This window comes from Sus scrofa, chromosome 2 (genome assembly GCF_054392235.1).
Source record: "Sus scrofa isolate SSC_HxYL_T2T_F1_AM1 chromosome 2, Sscrofa_HxYL_maternal_Yorkshire_Landrace_v2.0, whole genome shotgun sequence".
NCBI classification, from domain to species: Eukaryota; Metazoa; Chordata; class Mammalia; order Artiodactyla; family Suidae; genus Sus; species Sus scrofa.
Genome location: NC_139384.1, coordinates 36,124,735 through 36,148,381, shown reverse-complemented (window position 1 = coordinate 36,148,381; position 23,647 = coordinate 36,124,735). Strand labels below are relative to the sequence as shown.

At 40.6% G+C, this 23,647-nt stretch overlaps 1 protein-coding gene across 3 annotated transcripts in view; it reads right to left on the bottom strand.

Annotated features, from left to right (window-relative positions):
- Window positions 1-19,578, bottom strand: part of CCDC34 (coiled-coil domain containing 34) — a 37,118-nt gene extending 17,540 nt beyond the window's left edge. For all 3 annotated transcript variants that reach the window (XR_014837143.1, XM_003122907.5, XM_085011618.1), the window contains exons 1-2: window positions 19,186-19,578; window positions 12,508-12,643 (exon numbers count right to left, since the gene is read on the bottom strand). Coding sequence is in view for 2 of the 3 variants with exons in the window: in XM_003122907.5 (XP_003122955.1) it covers window positions 12,508-12,643; window positions 19,186-19,529 (480 nt within the window). In the remaining variant the exon portion in view is untranslated. The remainder of the gene's footprint in view (window positions 1-12,507; window positions 12,644-19,185) is intronic.
- Between the last annotated feature and the right edge of the window lie 4,069 nt (window positions 19,579-23,647).

The window sequence follows — 23,647 nt, the reverse complement described above, 5'->3', positions numbered from 1 at the left end:
AAGAATTTTTTTAATAATAAAAATTTAAGTAAAATGTATATGCCCTACAAAACCAACATGCTAGTTTTTCACAATACTAATGTTCAATATTTACCATGTGTATCACCTCAACATAGGTACAAATGTAAAAAACTTTATAAGCAAATTTGATGTGTTAAAATAATTTTTAACTCAATCTTATAGGACTATCCGAAACAACTCTAAATGCCTGTTGCTGAAATCAAATTTATGAGAAAGGATGATCTTTTTAATGACCCAATTACCTTTAAATTTTCCTTTAAGTTTTCAAGGAAGAATGCAAGAAAGCCAGGGTAAATTCAAAATTAAATACTAGTCTGACCCATGTATTTCTAAAATGCATCTTGGTATTATGTGGAAAAAACACTTATGAAATTGGAAGTCAAAAGAACTAGGATCCAGTCCCAGCTTTGCCACTAACTGAAAGCTTGGCAAAGTGATTCTCTGGCCCTCATGCTTTAACAGGGATCTGAAATGGATCCTTCATTCCTTGCCGTTAAAAACCTGTGCTTTTAATGAGATGATCTATAAACAAATTAGAGAACACAGTAAATAAGGACAGAAAAATAAGGAAAACATGACTTAGAAAATAAAACAAAGGGGAAAGGCACAAAAAAGAAATGTTAAAAACCCACAAGAGCTCAAAATAAGTTTATGCCAATGTAAGCAGTTGACCCATATGTTATGATTTCCCTGGCATGGCTGATATGGTAAGATTCAATATGGTAAAATACTTTAATTGCTTCAGAATTAAGTAATGACATAGCTACAAGAAATGTCAAACGACTAAATATATGAAAATGTTTTAATCTTTCAACCAATTATACTCTGCTACATGCCTATATGGTGGGGACTTAATGTTCATTATTTTATTTTTTAAATTATTATTATTATTATTTATTTATTTATTTATTTTTGGTCTTTTTGCCTTTTCTAGGGCCGCTTCCTGCGGCATATGGAGGTTCCCAGGCTAGGGGTTGAATCGGAGCTGCAGCCACTGGCCTATGCCAGAGCCACAGCAACACGGGATCCGAGCCAAGTCTGCAACCTACACCACAGCTCACGGCAACACCAGATCCTTAACCCACTGGGCAAGGCCAGGCATCAAACCCGCAACCTCATGGTTCCTAGTCGGATTCGTTAACCACTGCGCCACGACGGGAACTCCACATGTTCATTATTTTAATCTGTTCTCAAAACAAATCTTCAATAGTTACTGTCATCTGCTTTAACACATAACAACTAACTTTTATGGAGTGCTTCCTGTATGTTAGGCCACATCCTGCTGTTCACTTAGTCCCCGTAACACTAGGAGGTGAATGTTATTCTCCCCTCTCACTGATAATTCAGGCAGAGAGAGGTTAAAAATCCAAGGTCCACATTTTTAATCCAGGATGTAAAGTTCAAAACTTCAGGCTTCTAACTACTCTACTACTGCCTCTCTAACATCTAGCTTATAGATGAAAAGACTGAGGCTCAAAGAAGTTAAGTAACTTTTCCAAGGTCACAGAATTAGAATAGCAAGAAAATTTCAGCCTTATTCCATGTACTGCAAAGCCCAGGGTTCCTTATAATTTTCTGTACATAATTAACTTCCTTTATGATATGCTGACTCTAAAAATGACTTGAAGTGATCCTCCTTTTCTTAACATACCAAGTGACTTTTAGTGAGGTTACACATGAAGCAAAATACCATAAACTGAGCTCAACATTACCACTGGTTCACTAGATCAGAGTTTTCCAAACTATGAGTCTAAAACCAATTTATTGGTTATGACCAGCCTTTAAAAAAAAGAAAAGAAAAATAGACTTGAATAGAGTATTACCAGGTTCTGCACAAAGTTAAGATATTATTTCAAATACATATGTAAGCAGGTATACAAACAATATGTACGCATTTGTGTGTGACATGAAGCCAAGCAGACTCCTTACTTTGAACAGGTATTCTGAAAGCTACTAAACTAAATAATGGAATTAGTAATGTTAAAACCTGAGGTTGAGGTAAAAGTAGTAAGATTCCAGGGTCTCAGCAACAAACTATTTCTGAAAATACATAAAAAAGCTTTAAGAAAGCTATGACAGTAGAGAGTGGCCAAGACAAGGGGTAGAAAGACCCTGAGCTCACTTCCTCTCACAAGCACACAAAAAACACAACTACCTACAGAAAAACTGTCGATGAAAAAGACTGAAACCTGCAAGAAAGGATCTTCCAAAACTAAAGACATAAAGAAGGAACCACAAGGAGATGGGCAGGAGGGGTGGACTCACAATACCCCTGGGTGGGTGATTGCAAAGTGGAGAATAAACATACTGCAGAGGCTCTCTCACAGGAGTGAGAGTTCTGAGCCCTGTATCAAGCTCCCTAACCTGGGGGACTGGTACCAGCAAGACAACTCCCAGAGCATTTGGCTTTGAAACCCAGTAGGGCTTAGCTTCAGGAGCCCCACAGGACAAGCGGAAACTGAGACTAAAGACTTAAAGGGCACAAACAAAATCTCACATGCAATGGAACCCAGAACAAAAGCAGTAGCCTGGGCTAAACCTACCTTCCAGTCTTAGGAGAATCTCCTAGGGAGACATGAAGTGTGATTCACCCTGGGAATGTGGACACTGGTGGCAAACATATTTGGGGACATTCAGCCACATGAGCATGCCTATTGGCAGCCGTCATCTTCCCTCATTATCACCAAGACCTGGCCCCACCCAGCAGTCTTTAGGCTTCAGTGCTGGGATGCCTTAGGCCAAACAACTAGGCAGGGACACAGCCCCACCCATCAGCAGACAGGCTGCCTAAAGACTTCCTGAGCCCACAGCTGCCTCTAGACACACCCCCTAGACACTGCTCTGCCCATTACAGCAACAAGACACAGCTTCAACCACCAGTGGTTAGGCATTGGCCTTTCACACCAGAAAGCCTGCACAAGACTCTAGACCACCCTCACCTACCAGAGAGCAGATACCAAAAGCAAGAAAACTATAATTCTATAGTTTGCACACCAAGTCCAGTAACAGCAGGCAGATCCTATCCTGGGACCAGCTGGGTGTTGGCTCTGCCAGTTGGCATGCCAGTGAAACCTGCAGGACACCCCAGATCCTATATCCAACTATGTCAAGAATATACCGACAATCTATCTGAGCTCTGGGATCCTTGGGCCCTGTAACCAGACTTCAGAACCTGGCTCTGCCTGACAGTAGTCTGGCAGACTACTGAAGGTGATTTGCCTTCACCTGCCAATGGGTGGGCAACAGCCCCAGAATGTTCTGGACCCTGACTCAAGCCATGAGCCAGCACTTGCAGCCCCAGGGTCCCTTAGGGTTCTTCAACTAGCTGCCTCATGACAAGGCCCCATTAAATAGCAGCCAGCAGCATTCTCATAAGGCAGAATCTGGCAACCAACTAGACTGCGGGCCAACCAAGCCCACCACACCCCCTATGTTCAGCCAGCCACAACAGAAGGACCCACATAAACCCCTTACGGGAAACACCTAGAATATATATCTTCGGTGACAAGAGAGGAATGCACTGCTGGAACACACAAGACGTCTCCTACCTATGTGACTGAAAGATGTAACTAATCTACCACATACATAAATACAAAAGCAACTCAGACAAAACGAGGCAGCAGAGGAATATGTTTCAGATAAAAGAAGGTAAAAGCCAAGAAGAACTCAGTGAAGTGGAGATAGGCAATCTACCTGAGGAAGAGTTTATAATAATGATTGTAAAGATGATGAAAGAACTCAGGAGAATGGACACACCAAGCAAGAAGTTAGAAATTTTTACCAAAGAGTCAGAAAATATAAAGAACAATCAAACCAAGATGAAGAATACAGTAACTGAAATCACAAATACACCAGAAGGAATCCATAGTACACTAAATGATAGAGAAGAATGGATCAGTGAGCTGGAAGACAGTAGTAGAAATCACAGCCGCTGAAAAGAAAAAAAAAAAAAATGAAAAGAAATGAGGACAGGGTAAGAAGCATTCGGGACAACATCAAGCATACTAATATTCCCATTATAAGGGTCCAAGAAAAAGAACAGAGAGAAAGGGCCTGAGAAAATATTTGAAAATGTAATAGCTAAAATCTTCCCTAATTAAGGAAAGAAAGGGAAACAGTCACCCAGGTCCACAAAGCAGAGTCCCATACATGAGTAACCAAGAGGGACACACTGTAATTAAAATGACAAAGATCAAGATAAAAAGAGAATATTAAAAGCAGCAAGGGAAAATCAATAAGTAACATACAAAAGAACTCCCAAAAGGCTATCGGCTGAGTTTTCAGCAGAAACCCTGCGGGCCAGAAGGGAGTGGCATGATATATTTAAAGTTATGAAAGGGAAAAAGCTACAATCAAGAATACTGGTCACACACACTATGGCATTCTGGAAAAGGCAAAACCATGGAGATGGTAAAAAGATCAGTGGTTGCCAGGGATTAGGGGAAGGGAGAGATGAATAGGCAGAGCACAGAGGATTTCTAGGTCGTTGAAATTATTCTTTATGATACTATGATGGCGAATACGTCATTATATATTTGTCCAAACCCACAGAATGAATAACACCACGAATGAGCCTTAATGGCAACTATGGGGCTTTAGATGATGATAATGTGTGAATATAGGATGACTGATTATAACAGATGCACCATTCTGGTGCAGGCCGTTGTTAGCGGGGAGGCTGTTAATGTCTAGGGGCAGAGGGTTCTAGGGATGTCCTGTACTTTCCACTCAATTTTGCTGAGAAAATAAAATTACTCTTAAAAAAAAAAAAAAAGAATACTCTACTCAGCAAGGCTCTCTGATTTGTTGGAGAAATCAAAAGATTTACAGATAAACGAGAGCTAAAAGAATTCAGCACACCAAAACAGCTTTACAACAAATGTTAAAGGAAATTCTCAAGAAAAAAAGAGAAGGCCAATATTAGAAAAAATAATTACAAAATGAAAAAGCTTATCAGTAAAGGCAAACACACAGTAAAGGTAGGAAATCATCCACGCAAAAAGCTTGCGGGGAGGTTAAAAGATAGAGGTAGTACAATCATTTGTATCCACAATAAACAGTTAAGGGATACACAAAATGTTTAGATGTAAAATATGACATCAAAAACAGAAATTGAGAGGGGAGGAGAGAACAAATGCAGGACTGTTAAAATGCATTTGAAACTAGGAGATGAGCAACTTAAACAGTCATGTATATACACACACAGACTGCTTTACAAAAGCCTCATGGTAACTGCAAACCAAAAATCTGTAATTGTTAATACACAAACAAGAAAAAGAAATCCAAACACAAAACTAAAGACAGTCATCAAACTGCAAGAGAAAAGAACAAAAGAGGCAAGGAAGAAATAAGACTTACAAAAACAAATCCAAAACAATTAACAAAAAGGCAGTAAGAACATACATTATTGATAATAACTTTTAATGAGAATAGGTTAAATGCTTCAACCAGAAGATAAATATAGACTGAATAAATACAAAAACAAGACCCAATATATGCTGTTTACTAGAGACTCATTTCAGGTCTAGAGACACAAACAGGCTGAAAGTAAAGGGATGGAAAAAGGTATTCCATGCAGATAGAAATCAAAAGAAAACCAGAGCAGCAATACTTATACCAGACAAAACAGACTTTAAAATAAAGACTGTTACAAGAGACAAAGAAGGACACTACATCATGAACAAGGGATCAATACAAAAAGTAAGATATAACAATTGTAAATACATTGGCACCCAATATAGGAGCACCTCCATAATAAGGTAAATGTTAACAGACATAAAAGGACAAATGGACAGTAACACAATAATAGTGGGGGAATTTAACAATGCAGTTACATCAATGGACAAATCATACAAACAGAAAATCAATAATGAAACACAGGCCTTATATAACACATTAGACCAAATCTTAATATATACAAAGCATCCCATCAAAAAGCAGCAGAATACACACTCTTTTTCCAGTGCACATGGAACATTCTCCAGGGGAGGTCACATACTAGACCAAAAAACAAGTTTCAATAAAATGAGAAAACTGAAATCATATCAAGCATCTTTTCTGACCTCACGTAATGAGCCTAGAAATCAAGTATATGAAAGAAAATTGCTAAAAACACACAAAAAAAGTGGAGACTAAATAACATGCTACAAAAAAACCAATGAACCACTAAAGAAACTAAAGAGGAAATCAAAATATGCCTAGAGACAAATGAAAACAAAACCACTATGATCCAAAACCTGTGAGACACAGCAAACACAGTTCTAGAAGGGAAGTTTATAGCAATACAAGCTTACCTCAGGAAATAAGAAAAAATTCAATAAACCTAACCTTACACCTAAAGCAACTAAAGAAAGAACAACAAACAAAACCCAAGGTTACAAAAAATTGTATAGCTCATAACAGAAAGAAATGAAATAGAGACTAAACAACAGAAAAGATTAATAAAACTAAAAGCTGGTTTTTTGAAGATAAACAAAATTGATAAAAATTTTAGCCAGACTTATCAAGAAAAAAAGGGAGGGCAGAATCAATAAAATCAGAAATGAAAAAGGAGAAGTTACAGCTGACATCACAGAAATACAAAGGATCATAAGAGAATAATATGACCAACTCTATGTCAATAAAATGAACAACTTAGAAGATATGGGCAAATTGTTAGAAAGGAACACTCTAAGACTCAACCAGGAAAAAATAGAAAATAGAAAACAGACCAATTACCAGTGCCAATTACCAGTACTGACACTGAATCAGTAATTTAAAAACTCCCAGCAAACAAAAGCCCAGGCCCAGATGGCTTCACAAGTGAATTCTACCAAACATTTAGAGCAGAGAAGAGTTAACATTTACCCATCAAAAACTATTCTAAAAAATTGCAGAGGAGTTCCCGTCGTGGCGCAGTGGTTAACGAATCCGACTAAGAACCATGAGGTTGCGGGTTCGGTCCCTGCCCTTGCTCAGTGGGTTAACGATCCGGCGTTGCCGTGAGCTGTGGTGTAGGTTGCAGACACGGCTCGGATCCCGCGTTGCTGTGGCTCTGGCGTAGGCCAGAGGCTACAGCTCCGATTCAACCCCTAGCCTGGGAACCTCCATATGCCGCGGGAGTGGCCCAAGAAATAGCAACAACAACAACAACAAAAAAAGACAAAAAGACCAAAAAAAAAAAAAAAAAAAAAAAATTTGCAGACATAGGAACTGAACCCGATTAATGAGGCCACCATCACCCTAGCACCAAAATCAGTCAAAGATAATTTCACAAAAAAAGAAAATTATGGGCTAATATCACCAATGAACATAGATGCAAAAATCCTCAACAAAATATTAGTGAACCAAATCCAACAATACATTAAAAGGATCATCCACTATGATCAAATAGAATATATTCCAGGGATGCAAGGTTTTTCAACAACCACAAATTAGTCAATGTGATACACCACATTAACAAAACAATAAAAAGGGAGTTCCCATCATGGCTCAGTGGTTAACAAATCCGACTAGGAACCATGAGGTTTCAGGTTCGACCCCTGGCCTCGCTCAGGGGGTTAAGGATCTGGCATTGCCATGAGCTGTGGTGTAGGCCGGCGGTGTAGGTTGCAGATGCAGCTCAGATCTGCTGTTGCTGTGGCTGTGGTGTAGGCCGGCAGCTACAGCTCCAATTAGACCCCTAGCCTGGGAACTTCCATATGCTGCCAGAGCAGCCCTAGAAAAGGCAAAAAAACAAAACAAAACAGTAAAAACCATATGATCACATCAATGAAGAAAAAGCTTTCTTTTTTTTTGTCTTTTCTAGGGTCGCATCTGCAGCATATGGAGGTTCCCAGGCTAGGGGTCTAATTTGAGCCGTAGCTGCCAACCTATATGCAAGAGCCACAGCAACATCAGATACAAGCCACGTCTGTGACCTACACCTCAACTCATGGCAATGCCAAATCCTTAACCCACTGAGTGAGGCCAGGGATCAAACCCGCAACCTCATGGTTCCTAGTTGGATTCAGTAACCACTGAGCCTCGACAGGAACTTCCGATGTAGAAAAAGCTTTTGATAAAATTCAACATCCATTTTGATTAAAAAACTCTTCAGCAAGTGGGCACAACAAAGGACACATATAACAAACCCACAGCTAACATATTCAAGTGACATGCTAAAAGCATTTCTTCTAAGATCAGGAATAAAACAAGGATGCCCACTCTTGCTACTTTTATTTAACATAGTTTTGGAACTACTAGCCTCAGCAATCAGAGAAGACAAAGAAATAAAAGGAATCTGAATTGGAAAGGAAGAAGTAAAATAATCATTCTTTGTAAATGACATGAGAAAATCCTAAGCACACTACCAGAAAACTACTAGAGCTCATCAATGATTCAGTAAAGCTGCAGGATACAAAATTAATACACAGAAATCTGTTGTATTTCTATATACTAACATCAAACTATCAGAGAAATTAAGGCAACAATCCCATTTATCATCACATTCGAAAAGAATAGCTAAGAATAAACTTACTTAAGTGGCAGAAGACTTGTACTCTGAAAACTAAGACACTGATGAAAGAAACTGAAGATGACACAAACAGATGGAAAGATATCCTGTATTCTTGCACTGGAAGAATCAATATTTTTCTAAATGCTTGTACAACCCAAGGCAATCTACAAACTCCAGGCAATCCTTATCAAATTACCAATGGCATTTTTCACAGAACAAGAACAAACAATTTTAAAATTTGTTTGGAAACACAAAAGACTTCAAATAGCTAAAGCAATCTTGAGAAAGAAGAATGGAGCTGAAAGAATCATGATCCCTGAATCCAGACTACACTACAAAGCTAGAGTAATCAAAAGAGTATGGTACTAGCACAAAACTGGACACATAGATCAGTGGAACAAGACTAAAAGCCCAGAAATAAACCCACATACTTATGGTCAATTAATCTACAACAAAAGAGGCAATATATAAGAGAGAAAAGACAATCTTTCAATAATTGGCATGGAGAAAACTGGACAGCTACATGTAAAAGAACAAACTTAGAACCTTCCATAACACCACATACAAAAATAAACTCAAAATGGCTTAAAGACCTAAATGCAAGACTGGGAGTCCCTGTTGTGGCACAGCAGAAACAAATCCAACCAGGAACCATGAGGTTGTGGGTTTGATTCCCGGTCTCACTCAGTGGGTTAAGGATCCAGTGTTGCCATGACCTGTGGTGTAGGTCGTAGACATAGCTTGGATCTGGCATTGCTATGGTGTAGGCCAGTAGGCCTGCAGCTGTAGGTCTGATTAGACCCTTAGCCTGGGAACCTCCATATGCCATGGGTGCAGCCCTAAAGAGCAAAAATAAATAAATAAAAATAAATAAATAAATAGGAGTTCCCATCGTGGTTCAGTAGTTAACGAATCCGACTAGGAACCATGAGGATGTCGGTTCAATCCCTGGCCTCACTCAGTGGGTTAAGGATCCAGCATTGCCATGAGCTGTGGTGTAGTTCACAGACGCAGCTCCGATCTGGCATTGCTATGCTCTGGCGTAGGCCGGCGGCTACAGCTCCAATCAGACCCTTAGCCTGGGAACCTCCATATGCCACATGTGCTGCCCTAAAAAGATAAAAAGACAAATAAATTTATGCAAGACTGGTTAGCTTAAAACTCCTACAGGAAAACATAAGCAGAACATTCTTTGACATAAATCACAGCAATATTTTTTTGGATCCATCTTTCTAGAATATTGAAAATAAAAGCAAGAACAAACAAATGGGACCTAATTAAACTTAAAAGTCTTTGCATAGCAAAGGAAACCATAAACAAAATGAAAGGACAAACTACTGAATGGGAGAGAGTATTTGCAAGTGATGCAACTGACAAAGGATTAATTTCCAAAATATAGAAACACCTCATAAAGCTCAATTAAAGCAATCAAAAATGAGTAGAAAACCCAGGCAGACATTTCTCCAAAGAAGATAGAAGATGGTCAACAGGCACATGAAAAGATGCTCAATACCACTAATTATTAGAGACACGCAAATCAAAACTACAGTGTGGTACCACCTCACACTGGACAGAATGCCCATCATTAATAAGTCTACAAATAATAAATGCTGGAGAGGCTGTGGAGAAATAGGAACCTTCCTACACTGTTGGTAGGTATGTAAATTGGTACAGCCACAATGGAGAATTGTATAGAGGTTCCTTAAAAAATTAAAAATATAGCTACCATATGATTGATACCCCAACCCCGCTCCTGGGCATATATCTGGAGAAAACTTTAATTCAAAAAGATACATGCACCTTTATGTTCATGGCAGCACTATTTACAAAAGCCAAGATATGGAAACAATCTAAATGTCCACCAACTGATGAATGGATTAAAAGTGTCATCCAATGGAATACTACTCAGCCATAAAAAGAATGAAATCATGCCATGTGCAGCAAGTGTATGCAACTAGAGATTATCATACTAAGTGAAGTAAATCAGAAAGAGAAAGACAAAGCATACATCACTTCTATGTGGAATCTAAAATCCGGCACAAATGAACCTATCTATGAAACAGAAACAGACTCACAAACATAGACAACAGACTTCTGGTTGCCAAGGGGGAGAGGGGAGAGAGTGGAATAGACTGGTAGTTTGGGGTCAGTAGATGCAAACTATTACATTTAGAATGGATAAAAAACAAGGTCCTACTGTACAGCATAGGCAAATAGATCCAGTCTCCCGGGACAGACCAAGTTGGAGAATAATATAAAAAATGAATATATATAAATATACACACAAACACAGACAAAACATTGTAAATCAACTATACTTTAAGAAAAAGAAATAAATCAACTATACTTCAATACAAAAGGAAAAGACTATGACTAACAATGATATAAATAACAATATCAATAAACTTAAACTTTGTCTCATTTAATCCTCTAAAAAGTTCTGTGACCAGGTATTATTTAATTCTCATTGTACCGATGAGGAAATTGAAGTGTAAAAAGTTTAAATAAACCTGCCTGATATCAAGCTACAAGGTCTTCCTTAAGCCCAGTGCCCAAGCAGAAATTTTTCCAGGAATAAATTTGTATTTTAGAATACAAAGTATTGTGCAACAGGGAAATATGGGTTTCTACGATCATCTGAATCATGCCAAGATGAGAGAATTCATCAACAGAAAGAACAATTAGTTTCAAAACTGAAATGGAAAATTTATTCCAAGGAAGGTCATGGAAGTTAAAGCTTTGTTTCCAAGGATTTTTATGGCAACAGGGATACTAAATATCCGACAACAGTGGGAGTTCCTGTCGTGGCTCAATGGCTAACGAATCTGACTAGGAACCATGAGGTTGCGGGTTCCATCCCTGGCCTCGCTCAGTGGGTTAAGGATCCGGCGTTGCCGTGAGCTGTGGTATAGGTTGCAGACGAGGCTTGGACCCCACAGTGCTGTGGCTCTGGCGTAGGCCAGTGGCTACAGCTCTGGTTAGACCCCTAGCCTGGGAACCTCCATGTGCCATGGGTAAAGCCCTAGAAAAGAACAAAAAAAACCAAAAAATATCCAACAACAGTGAACTGGTTAACTATATTCTAATATATATTTAATATATTTTAAACACATTTTAATAATCTTAGCCAGCCACTTTTAAATAATGATATAAAAATATTTAGTGATATAAAAATAATTACTAATGTTTAAAAGGCAAAAAAATCTGGTTACAAAAGAGTGATCCTATTTATAAAAACAAGACATGTCCCTCACCATTGAATCTATCTGGTTTCTGTGTTTGGATAGGGAGAATTCACGACAGTGAATCTGGATACTAGAGGATGGCAAACTCAAATCTATTTGGCTGCTATTTTCTAAATAGCAAACATTAAGAGTTCAAAGAATGACAGATTCATGTGAAAATGTATCAAACTATTTTTTGAGTGTCAAGAGATCTCAGAGAGAATCACAAATATAAAAACATCTATAAGCAAGGCACAGAGAAAATGAAAAATCCTAAAATCCCAGCAGAGTCCCATCTCCCCAAAGAAACTCACTCTGGGGAGCATGCTCTGATATGGAGGTAGATTTCCTGCTGCTACTTCAATTTTTATTTCTCTCTTCTCCTAAAAATTTTACCAAGTACATGCAGTTGAATTTACTTTAGTTAAATGTACATAGAGTGACATTCCATTGTGTCCATATGAATATACATTTTCACATTTTTTTAAATTTACATAGAAGAAAATCTGGAAGGCTCCATGCCGCAATAGATAATAATAGTTATCTTCAGGGGATGAGATTAGAGGTCTTAATTTTCCTCATTATGCTTACCTGTATTTTCCAAATGTTCTTATAATGAACATGTATTATTTCTACAATGTTATTAAAATGAATACAGCAACCTGATGCAAATAAATGCAAAAACTTTTTTGTGAGAGATAACAACATTAACATTTTACTTGCGACAGCGGTTCTTTACTTTGTGAGCTCTTGGATTAATCAGAAAGAATACTGTCTAGTTTTTACCTCTCGAGCTTTCTGCTGCAGACGGTCACGTTCTACTTTTTCTTTGCCAACAAACCACACTTCCCATGGTGTCAGGCTGCTCTCTGGTAAGCACACCTGTTTCTGTTCTTCTTGGGTATCTTCAGATCCAACCACACTATTACAAAAGAGAGGATATTATATCACATGCACTCCAACCTCTTCAGCTTAGCAGTCAAAATCACTTAACTGTACAATGAAAGCAGAATTCCATGATATATTTACAGTATTATGATCTTTATATGTAAAAATGCATGAATTAATCATATCCATCATACACTTGAAAAAGCCTGAACAGGAAGTCCTATATTTGAATTAGTTTATGCTTCAGATTGCCTTTGAATTCTCTCATCTTCTAAAATCACATTTGCCTCAATGGCAACAATTTTCTACTCTTAAAAATCTTGTATCTGGACAAATAATTATGACATATGATCCTAACCAGATCCTGGAGCAGACCTTCCTTTTTTTCCTCCTTTGAATAGTTTGCAAAGGAAAGAATATGTATTTACACAGAGAGGATGGTAAAGCCAATGTAGTAATAATTAGGGTTTGGGAGTGAAGGGCTGACAAAAGTTCTTTATACTCTCAACTTTTCTCTAAGTTGGAAATTGTTTTGAAATTTAAAAAGTACAAAAAATATATGGCCCTTGTATTCTTTAATGTGTTGCCAATTCTCACGGTGTCCATGACTCCCCACAGCTGGGTTACCTCCTACCATAGTCTCCACCACACACAGCTGTCTGTCTCTTTTGGATAACTGTAAAAGTAACCACTCATTCGAGCTCGGGAGGAGAGGGGAGTGCTGTGCACACTTACAGAAAAACACAGGGGGGGTAAAAAAAGAACACAGGGTCTTGGCCAGATACACAAGCCCCATAAAACTTAGGAAAAGCTGAACTCTGAACACCCATAGAAAGAAAGGCTGTTCAGGACCCAAGGCTACTCTAAAGACTAGGTTATTATAGACTCAGCTCCCCTGTATCCCTTTAACATTCCTACTTCGGGTAACCAATTGCCTCGTCCACTGCTACGCGTGAATTTTTATACTTCATACCTTAAGTTTACTTGGTTTTTTTCCCGCGGCCATTGCTGCATTTGTCTATGTCCTTAAGGAATTTGCTTTCTAGTGGGAAAGGGACACTTGCGATGGGTTATTTCTTTTATATCTATCCTTCTCAGTCTTGCACACCATCACCTCATCCTCCCATTGTTTCAACTATCTCTAGGTGCTGATGATGCCTGGCTTGGGCATTCCAGGCTAGATCTTGCTCCTGAGCTCCAAACTCTTATTTTCAACCATCTGAGAGAGTATCCCACTTAAACATCAAACCTAATCAACTCACAACAAGTCTAATCATCTTCTACCATGCACTATCCACCCCACCAAGAAAAATCTTACTCCTCTTAGAATTACCATTTGATCCAGCAATCCCACTCCTGGGCATCTATCCAGAGAAAACCATGACTCGAAAAGATACATGTTGGAGTTCCTGTCGTGGCTCAGAAGTTAATGAATCCTTCTAGCATCCATGAGGATGCAGGTTCAATCCCTGGCCTTACTCAGTGGTTTAAGGACCTGGCATTACTGTGGCTGTGGTGTAGGCGGGCAGCTACAGCTCCAATTTGACCCCTAGCCTGGGAACCTTCATGTGCTGAGGTGTAGCCCTAAAAAGCAAAGCCTTCCAATGTTCATTGCAGCACTATATACAATAACCAAAACATGGAAACAAACTAAATGCCCATCAAAGAGGGGTGGATAAAGAAGATGTGGTACATATACACAATGGAATATTACTCAGCCATTAAAAGGAAAGAAATAAGGGCATCTGCAGCAACATGGATGGACTTAGAAATTATCATACTAAGTGAAGTTAGTCAGACAGCAAGACACCAACATCATATGCTACCACTTACATGTGGAATCTAAAAAAAGGACAAAACGAACTTCTTTGCAAAACAGACACTGACTCACAGACTTTGAAAAACTTATGGTTTCCAAAGGAGACAGGTTGGGGGATGGGGGTTTGGGATGGAAATGCTATAAAACTGGGTTGTGGTGATCGCTGTACAACTATAATGTAATAAAACACCGTGTAATTAAAAAAATTAAAAAATAAAAAATAAATCTTACTCCTCCTCTTATATCCTACCTCAGTGAAGAGTACCAGCCAAGCCAGAAACCTAAGCTTTCACTCCTCCAGCTCCCTGACCACATTTAATACCCTCCTTCCCACACCCATATAATCACCATGTCACATCTATTCTAGTTCTTTGCTCTCTCAAGACATTCTTCTCTTCCACAACCTTACAGCTGCTGTCTGGACATAACTGGCCTTTCTCTCTCCATTTCAAACTATCCTCCACCGTTGCCAGATTCATCCTTTAAAGGCATCCTTCCAGCATCCTGTTCCTCAAAGTTCTTCAGTAGCTCCTTTGCCCCTAAGATGAAATCCACTTTCTGTAGTCTGACACCCATGAATTGGCCCTGCCTATCTTCCAGCCTCTTATTCTACCCATGGCGGATCTAGACTCCACGTTTCAGTCTTGTTGAACTCAGGCAGGTTGATGACTACTCCATGCCCTTGTGCTCTACATCTCTGCCTAAAACTCTGAAATGCCTTTCCTCCACCTCCACATACAGCCAAAGTCAGAGCTTAGATTTGGGAATAAAACATCTGGGGTCAATCTCTACCTGCTGTTTCCTAGCTATGTACATTTTTTAACCTTTTCAAACTTCCATTTCTCATCTGTTAAGTGGAGAAAACAGTAGTGGCATGAACTGGTACTGTGGCATGAACAATCCATGCTAAAGCTTAGTTACTTAGTTCAGTCCTGGGCACTCAGCATTTGGAAGGTGTCATTTAGTAGTACTAGGAAGAGTGCAGCTAATTCCTACTCTCCCTTCATAATTCAACTCAGGTATTAACTTTATTGCCTCACAGTGAAACTCTGCAAAAATCTGGACTAAGTGCCTTGGGCTTTCTGTCATTTGCCCATCTCTGCCAGAGGCCATGAATTCCTTGCAGACAGAAAACATGCCCTAACTCATTTTTTATTCCAAGAGTCTAGCTTAGGGCCTGGATAGAGTCAGCTCCTAAGATCTGTTTGTTGAAATAAGAAATCAGTGAGATCACATTGCTGTGGTTGTGGCATAGGCCGGCAGCTGCAGCTCCAATTCAACACCTAGCCTGGGAATCTCCATATGCCATGAGTGGGGCCCTAAAAAGACCAAAAAAAAAAAGGAGTCCCCCCCCCCACCCCCCGAGAGCTCAGCAGAAACGAATCTGACTAGCATCCATGAGGATGCAGGTTCAATCCCTGGTCTCACACAGTGGGTTAAGGATCTGGCGTTGCTCTGAGCTGTGGTGTAGGTTGCAGACATGGCTCAGACCTGGCGTTGCTGTGGTGTAGGCCTGTGGCTGCAGCTATTTGACCCCTAGCCTGGGAATCTCCATATGCCTCAGAGGGTGCAGCCCTAAAAAGACAAAAAAAGAAAAAGAAGGAAAGAAAGAAAGGAAGGAAGGAAGGAAAGAAGGAAGGAAGATCAGTGAGATCAGTGTTTTTTTTTTTAATGACACTTTAAATATTAAATTTCTTGCCTCATCAGTTTTAACAGATATATTCAAAATGTATCGCACATTCACCTCAGCTCTTCCCATAATCAAGAGAAGCTAAAGCAGCTGTTTATGACCAGGATGCTTATGAAGGCATGGGATTCCTAATGGAGACAGTGTATAAAAACCAACATAAAACTGAATAAAGAGAAAGTCTAATGCATATTATGAAAGATTCCAGGAAAATACTTCTCATCTTGTCTGAAGTCACCTGTGAGCCTCATCACAGCCCTGTCCACCACACTTAAAGCTCACTGCATCCTCTAAGCACAGCTCTATATACCTAAAATACCTGGATCTCAACTCCATCATATGCAACTGAAGCCTGAGTGTGTCCCCAAAAGCCTTACTCTATTAGTTTTGCCATAGTCACATCCCTGTGGCAGGTGAAGGATGGAAAAAAAGGTATAAAATCCCACACAGCTCTAGGTTCATACCCTGGGTCACAAGAGGAAGCTCAATGCCCAGAACTATGGCTGGACTAAGATCACCCCCAAACTGTTCAGGGTACCAACTAAAGGTGAGCAGAGCAGTAGGGAGGAGGAATGAGGAAAGGTTACTGAAAAGAAGTGCTAGGTTTTCTGAAGCATTTGAAAATAATCACTGCACCCATCTGTTCTCTAGGAAATAAGACACATTCCTTCAGCACATGTTTGTTGAACACCCAGTAAGCATCTGACACTTGCCACATACAGGCTTGACAACTTCTGGATTCTTTCCAGACCACATACTACCTATTGCTTTGATTCAGAGGGAAGGAACTGTGATAAGGAAGGCAGCTTCAGCCCTAGGATGGTACCAGCTCATTAGGGTTTTGGCTAAGGTTTGCAACAAATTTGATCAGCTCCTCCCCTGATGAGCTCCATTTGGTCAGGGCTTTGGCTCTTAGAAAAACTAGTGCAAGGTCTCAGAAGCTGAGCTGTAGGGTTTTTTGCTTTTTTGTTTAAGGCCTGCACCTGCAGTACATGGATGTTCCGAAGCCAGGGATCTAATCAGAGCCACAGCTGCGGCAACACAGGATCTACCCCACTGCACTGGGCCTTGACCGGCTTTACCACAGTGGGAACTCCAGCTCAGGTGTAGTTTTGATGACCATCACACATTAGGTTGCCAAATTGTGTCTACGTTGCTTAGTCCTGTTGATTAGGCTCAAATGGCGTTTTCTAAAGCCTTGAAATTTATTTTCAAAATCTTTGGGACCGGAGTTCCCGTCGTGATGCAGTGGTAAAGGAATCCGACTAGGAACCATGAGGTTGTGGGTTTGATCCCTGCCCTTGCTCAGTGGGTTAAGGATCCGGCATTGCCGTGAGCTGTGGTGTAGGCTGCAGACACAGCTCGGATCCTGCGTTGCTGTGGCTGTGGCCATGGCCGGCAGCTACAGCTCCGATTAGACCCCTAGCCTGAGATCCTCCATATGCCGTGGGAGCAGCCCATGAAATGGCAAAAAATGACAAAAAAAAAAAAAAGAAAATCTTTGGGACCAACTTAGTTCTGAGAAATCTGTACAAAGGCCTACAGGAAAATGGACTCCTGAAACTGTTTCTTGTTGCTACAACCAGTCTGGACACATGGCTTAGCTTGGTTTCTCTTACTGATCTCCATTCCTACCAGTGTACTTACTTTTCACTTCTCATTTCTGGAGACTCATTGTTGTAACTGAGTGAGTCACTTCATATGGCTCTATATTCCATTCACTTACTCTGGGTATGAAAGCTTTGTAGTAAAGGGGACTATCTGGTGGTTTACACATAAAGCAAGGGTTCTCTGGCCTGTATTTCTTAGATCTCCTATATTGTGCTTTGTGCAGCTTGACAATCAGAAACTTTCTGAAGATGATGTAATGATTCTGCCCCCAGACCTGCATCACTAAGCCTGTCTCACAAAACATATTCCTGCAGACTGGAGTTCCCACTGTGGCTCAGTGGGTTAAGAACCACTAGTATCCATTCCTGGCTTCGCTCAGTGGGTTAAGGACTCAGTGTTGCCACAAGCTGCAGCGTAGGTCACAGATGCAGCTCAGATCCTCCGCTGCTGTGGCTGTGGCGTAGGCTGGCATCTACAGCTTCAATTCGACCCCTAGCCTGGGAACTTCCATATGCCACAGGTGTGGCCCTAAAAAGAAGAAAAAAAAGATATACCTGCAGAGACAGGCCCTTTGCTCCTATTTCTATATACCCAACAATAGGCATGTAGCATAGAGAAGAGAAAATATGATCAGCATACCTTGGTATTAGGCTCAGCTCTGCTAATAACTAGGTGTATGCCTTTGAATTAGACTATTTGTATTCTGAGCCATGGTTTGATCCAATCTGTGAAATGAGCGGCTTAATCTAGACTTTAATTCCATGAGTAGAGACCATGCCTATTTTGTTTATGGGCCTCAGTATCTAGACTAGTATAGGGTACAAACCGCCAAATGAACAACTGTAGAAATAAACAAATTAAGATGGCTTTAATAACCTCTTTGATTGTAACATTCTTTGATTCCATGACTTCTACTGTTAAGTGCTCAGAGCAGACCCAGCATTGTCTGTAGTTGCTGGGGTTGACACTGCTAACTTCTGTGCTTCAGCTCCTTATTTATGACATAAAATGAATACTGCTTACCATAACCTGCTTCACTGACAATTGCATTTTTTCAGAATAGCTACAAATATTACTAACATGCAGTAATCCACATTTTGGTGTTAAGGGTTTGGACAAGAGTCCTAGTGTCCATAATCTGACTTTTTAGGTATTCATAAAACTCATGAAATTGTAGCAAGATTTTGTGTTTTTAAGACGATGTGTGTTTCCCTTAGGAGTGAGACTGTAGCAGTCATCGAATTTTCAGGAAAAAGGATTAAAAACGATGGGAAAATTGTGGTCATGTGTAAGAATCAGCCCAGGGCTCTAGGTGCCAAACAAGCAGCACCTGTGGATGCAGAGGCCCGTGCAGCCTTTGAGAGGGAAGACAGGTGGGTGTTAGGCCAACAGAGGAAGGTACTTAGCAGGGTCCAAAGAATCTTGAGAGGGGCTGTATTGGCCGGCGGCCTTGGTTTACCTGGCGCACCCCTGTAACTCCATTCCTCTCAGGCTCTCCACCTGGTCCTCTGAGTCATGAGCATCTTCGTCCACATCTTCCTCCTCCTCCTCCCCGTCACCATCGTCGTCGTCCAACGAGAAGCTCTGGTAGCCGAGGGGAGACAACAGCGACAAGGTGGAATTGCTGCAGCTCAGCGGCGGCGACAGCGAACACACCTCCACCGCCTCCAGCCCCTGTCCCCGGGCGCCCTCCATGAGGGCGGAGAAGGAGCCGGAGGAGAGCCGAGACCTGGACCTGCAGGCGGCCAAAAGCCGGGTGTCCGGAAGGGGCGAGGTAGCCCTCCACCGCCCGGCGGCCCTCATCCGGCCCGCCAAGTTCAAACCGGCGGAGCGGAGGTCTAGACGTGCTCTCCCATCAGGCCCTGCGCGTGCCGGCGCGGCCAATCCGGGCCGGCGCTGTCCCTACGTTGCCAGGGCGACGCGTGGAGGCCGCCTATGCTTTGTCCGGGCCTGCAGAGCGTGGCTTCGTGCGCCAAGTCCCCGCCTCCTCCCTGGCTTGGACGTGCACTGCTGCTTGTAATTTAACCCCGAGCTCAACTCCCCGACTAGGTCCTGCTCGTGGCTGACAGCTTGGAGGGCCCGTGCCTTGTTTGCTATGGTGGTGTAGTAGTTCCTTTGGTACAGGAACTGTGCCGTCACTGAATAAGGCACATACTTTTAGGAGGAACTAGGCAGAAGCCAAAAGCCAAAACTACCCCTACATTACAGGGTCAGGGCTACAAGGATCAGATGTGATTTCTCTCAGCAAATGGCCACAAGTGGGTGTATTTTAAGGGCTGGGGGCGAGCCATATCCAAATTTACAGGTGTATCCAATAATGTACTTTTGGTAAAATCTTTCATTGTTTTTGGTAGCACCTCGTCTGCCTCGCATCTTAGAGGAATCCTCGTTTGTTTATGCATGTGAATATTGGGGCTTCTCTGACATCTCTTGTGTACTAGGATCTGTGCTAAGGACTGATGATATATAAGGTAAAAGCCTTGCGATTACATTCTTTGGTGGTGAAGAGCCATACCATTAAAATATTCTGTGATAGGCATTTGATGAGGAATGAAAAAAACTTTGTGGGACCTTGGAAGGAGCACTCTCCTCTTAGGAACTAGGGATGGGGATGAAGGCAGTCAGGGAGAGGTGATAGACACTAAAGTTGCTTTATTAATGCTGACAAAACTGTGTACACGTGTAAGTAAATGGGCTTTGTTCAGCTCATAATGCTCATTGTTAGTAGAAATATCACAAAATGAAAACAAAGAGTAGCTAAAGCAGCACACAGAATTTGTTACTGACCAAAAAGTGATACAAAATCTTTGACGAAATTTAGATCTGCAAATTTTGACACCAGAGAATTATATACAGCAAATAACAATAACCAAGGGTAATTCAGAAGGCAGAAGCTATAATTAATAAAATATGATGTGGTTAAAACTATTTAAACGGAATGTAAATTTTGTTAAAATTTTCAGTAAAAGCATTAAAAATGGAAGAAAACCGAAGCAATTCGAGTAAGAGAGGAATAAAGATGGCTTGAATTTTCATACTCTATTCCAGTTATTCAGTATTGGCGTGTATCTGGTTAAAACCTTTTAAGAGAGCATCTCTAGAGTCATTAACAGCAACAGAAGGCCCTGGGCCACTTCAGCGCTTCACAAAGGAGTAAACTTGAGAAGCTATTCCCAACAGACTTCACCAGCCATTACTGAAGCATAATAGGAAAAAAACATATTTTGATAGGAAAGGGACTGGATTTGAATCAGTTGTTTTCCTCTTATTTGCTAAGTTTCCTTAAACAAAGTTGTTTTGCCTCTCATGTAAAAATCTTTTACAGATTTACTCTTCTGTAAAACAGGGACATAATCTAACTCCTCGTCATATTATCTCATTGATTCTCAAAGCTTCTAGCATAGGACCAGAAGAGAGATAATGGTAAAGTGTCATTTAGACTCCAAAACTGTTCCACTGTAACTTCTTGGTATGGGAATCTAAAATGTTTTAAACAAATTATGCCCTTTCCTTGATGCCTCGGAATCATAATCATGACCAACCATTGCATTATGCTGCAGCAACCCTGGAGCCATGAGGCTAAGAGCTGCTGGTATTGGTGCTTGAACATAATCAAGTCCTGTGGTCTCCTTTCTTACAGCACATTTTCATTACTGGAGCTCAGAAACCATAATCAGTTTTGGTAGAATTATATAAAATGTATAAATAAGCTCAAAGAGGGCCTCTCCCCTTAGGATTCAGAGTATTAGTACCTTCTCATTTTCACGTTCCTGGTATATTTGAGATAATCTCTATTTTTTGCTGGCTTCGTAACTTCCTGTAAGGGAAGAGTAATCTTGGCTTGAAAATCTGTTACAAAAATAACCCTGCTGAGTTCCCACTGTGGCTGGACATAGTCTCTGTGAGGATGCGGATTCCATCCCTAGCTTTGCTAAGTGAGTTAAGGATCCAGCATTGCTGCAAGGTGCGGCATCGGTCACAGATACAGCTTGAATCCAGTGTTGCTGTGGCTGTGGCTTATGCCTCAGCTGAAGCTCCAATTTGACCCCTAGCCCAAGAACTTCCATATTCCATGTGGCCATAAAAAGCAGAAGAAACAAAACAAAACAAAACAAAACAAAAAAACCCAAAAAACCAAAAACAAACATTACCAAGTAATAAAATTTAAAAAAAAAATTACCAGGGAGCCCTATGGCAATATATTACACAACTTAGAATACTGTATCCCTGGACATATTGAAATATTTTCAGATGAGACAGTATGTCTTAGATTTACATCAAAATAATCCAAAAGGGAGTTCCCATTGTTGTTCAGCAGAAACGAATCTGACTAGTATCCATGAGGTAGCAGCTTTGATCCCTAGACTCGTTCAGTGGGTTAAGGATCCGGTGTTGCCATGAGCTGTGGTGTAGGTCGCAGACATGGCTCGGATCCTGCGTTGCTGTGGCTGTGGTGTAGGCCAGTGGCTAAAACTCCATTTCGACCCCCAGCCTGGGAACCTCCATATACAGAGAGTGTGGCCCTAAAAAGACAAAAAACAAAACAAAAGCCCCAACAACAACAACAAGGGAAGACTGAAAAACTCACAACCAAGAGGAGACTAAGGAGACACGATGACTAAATGTAATGTGAGATCCTCGATGGGATCCTGCAACAGAAAAAGGAAATCTGAATCAAGTATGGATTCTAGTCATTAGTAATGTATAAATATTGGTTCATTAATTGCAACAAATGTGCCTTGCTAATGTAAAATGTTAAAAACAGGGAAAACTGAGTGTGAGGTATATGGGAACTCTCTACTTTCTTCTCAATTTCTTCTATAAACCTAAAACCATTCTAAAAATAATAATAATAATCCAAAGGGTAGAGGGACTTAAGAAGGGTGAGTGAATGTGATGAAGATGAAGCAAGATTTACAACTGCCAAGGTTGGATGACAGGTGTGGGCAGTGAGGGCTGTGGAATGAGAGGAGGGCTAATGTGACTATTCTACTTTGGTTATGGGAATTCCAAACATATACCAAAGTTTAAAACAAACATAAAAAGTGTCTTAAATTAAGAGGAACGTGGAGTTCCCATTGTGGCTCAGTGGGCTATGAACTCAACTAGTATCCATGAGGGTGTGAGTTTGATCCCTGGCTGGCTGTAGTGTAGGTCACAGACTTGTTCAGATCCCGAGTTGCTGTGACTACTAGCTGCAGCTCCAATTAGACCTCTAGCCTGGGAACTTCCATAGGCCATAGGTGCGGCCCTAAAAATCAAAAAAAAAAAAAAAAAGGAAAAGGAAAAGGAACTGGATGCTGGTTTGGGTTCTAATCTGCTATGTGTGTCAGGTATTCACATAAATTTCACTAAGTCCTCTAATTTCCCATCTGTAAAATGAGGTCTTGATGATTGTGACTATTGAGTTACTTCTAAGCACAGTATTCCATCCTTATCCACAGGGGACGTGTTCCAAGAACCCCAGTGGATGTCTGAAACTGCAGATAGTACTGAACCCTATGTATATTATGTTTTTTTTTCTATACAGTTGAATTTATAAATTAGGCAGAATAAGAGAATATCTGAATTGCCAGCATCACTATTCTCATGCTTTGGGGCTATTATTAATTAAAATAAGGGTTACTTGAACACAAGCGCTGAGATATAGAGTCAGAGGTGGCTAATAAGTGATTAACTGGCAGGATACGCTGGAAAAAGGCATGATTTGTTATGGAACGTAATGCAAGAATTGCACAAGATTTCATCATGCTACTTAGGGTGGGCAATTTAAAACTTATGAATTGTTGGGAGTGCTTGTCTTGGCTCAGGAGAAATGAATCTGACTAGTATCCATGAGGACACAGGTTCAATCCTTGGCTTGCTCAGTGGGTTAAGGATCTGGCTTTGCCGTGAGCTGTGGTGTAAGGTTGCAGACATGG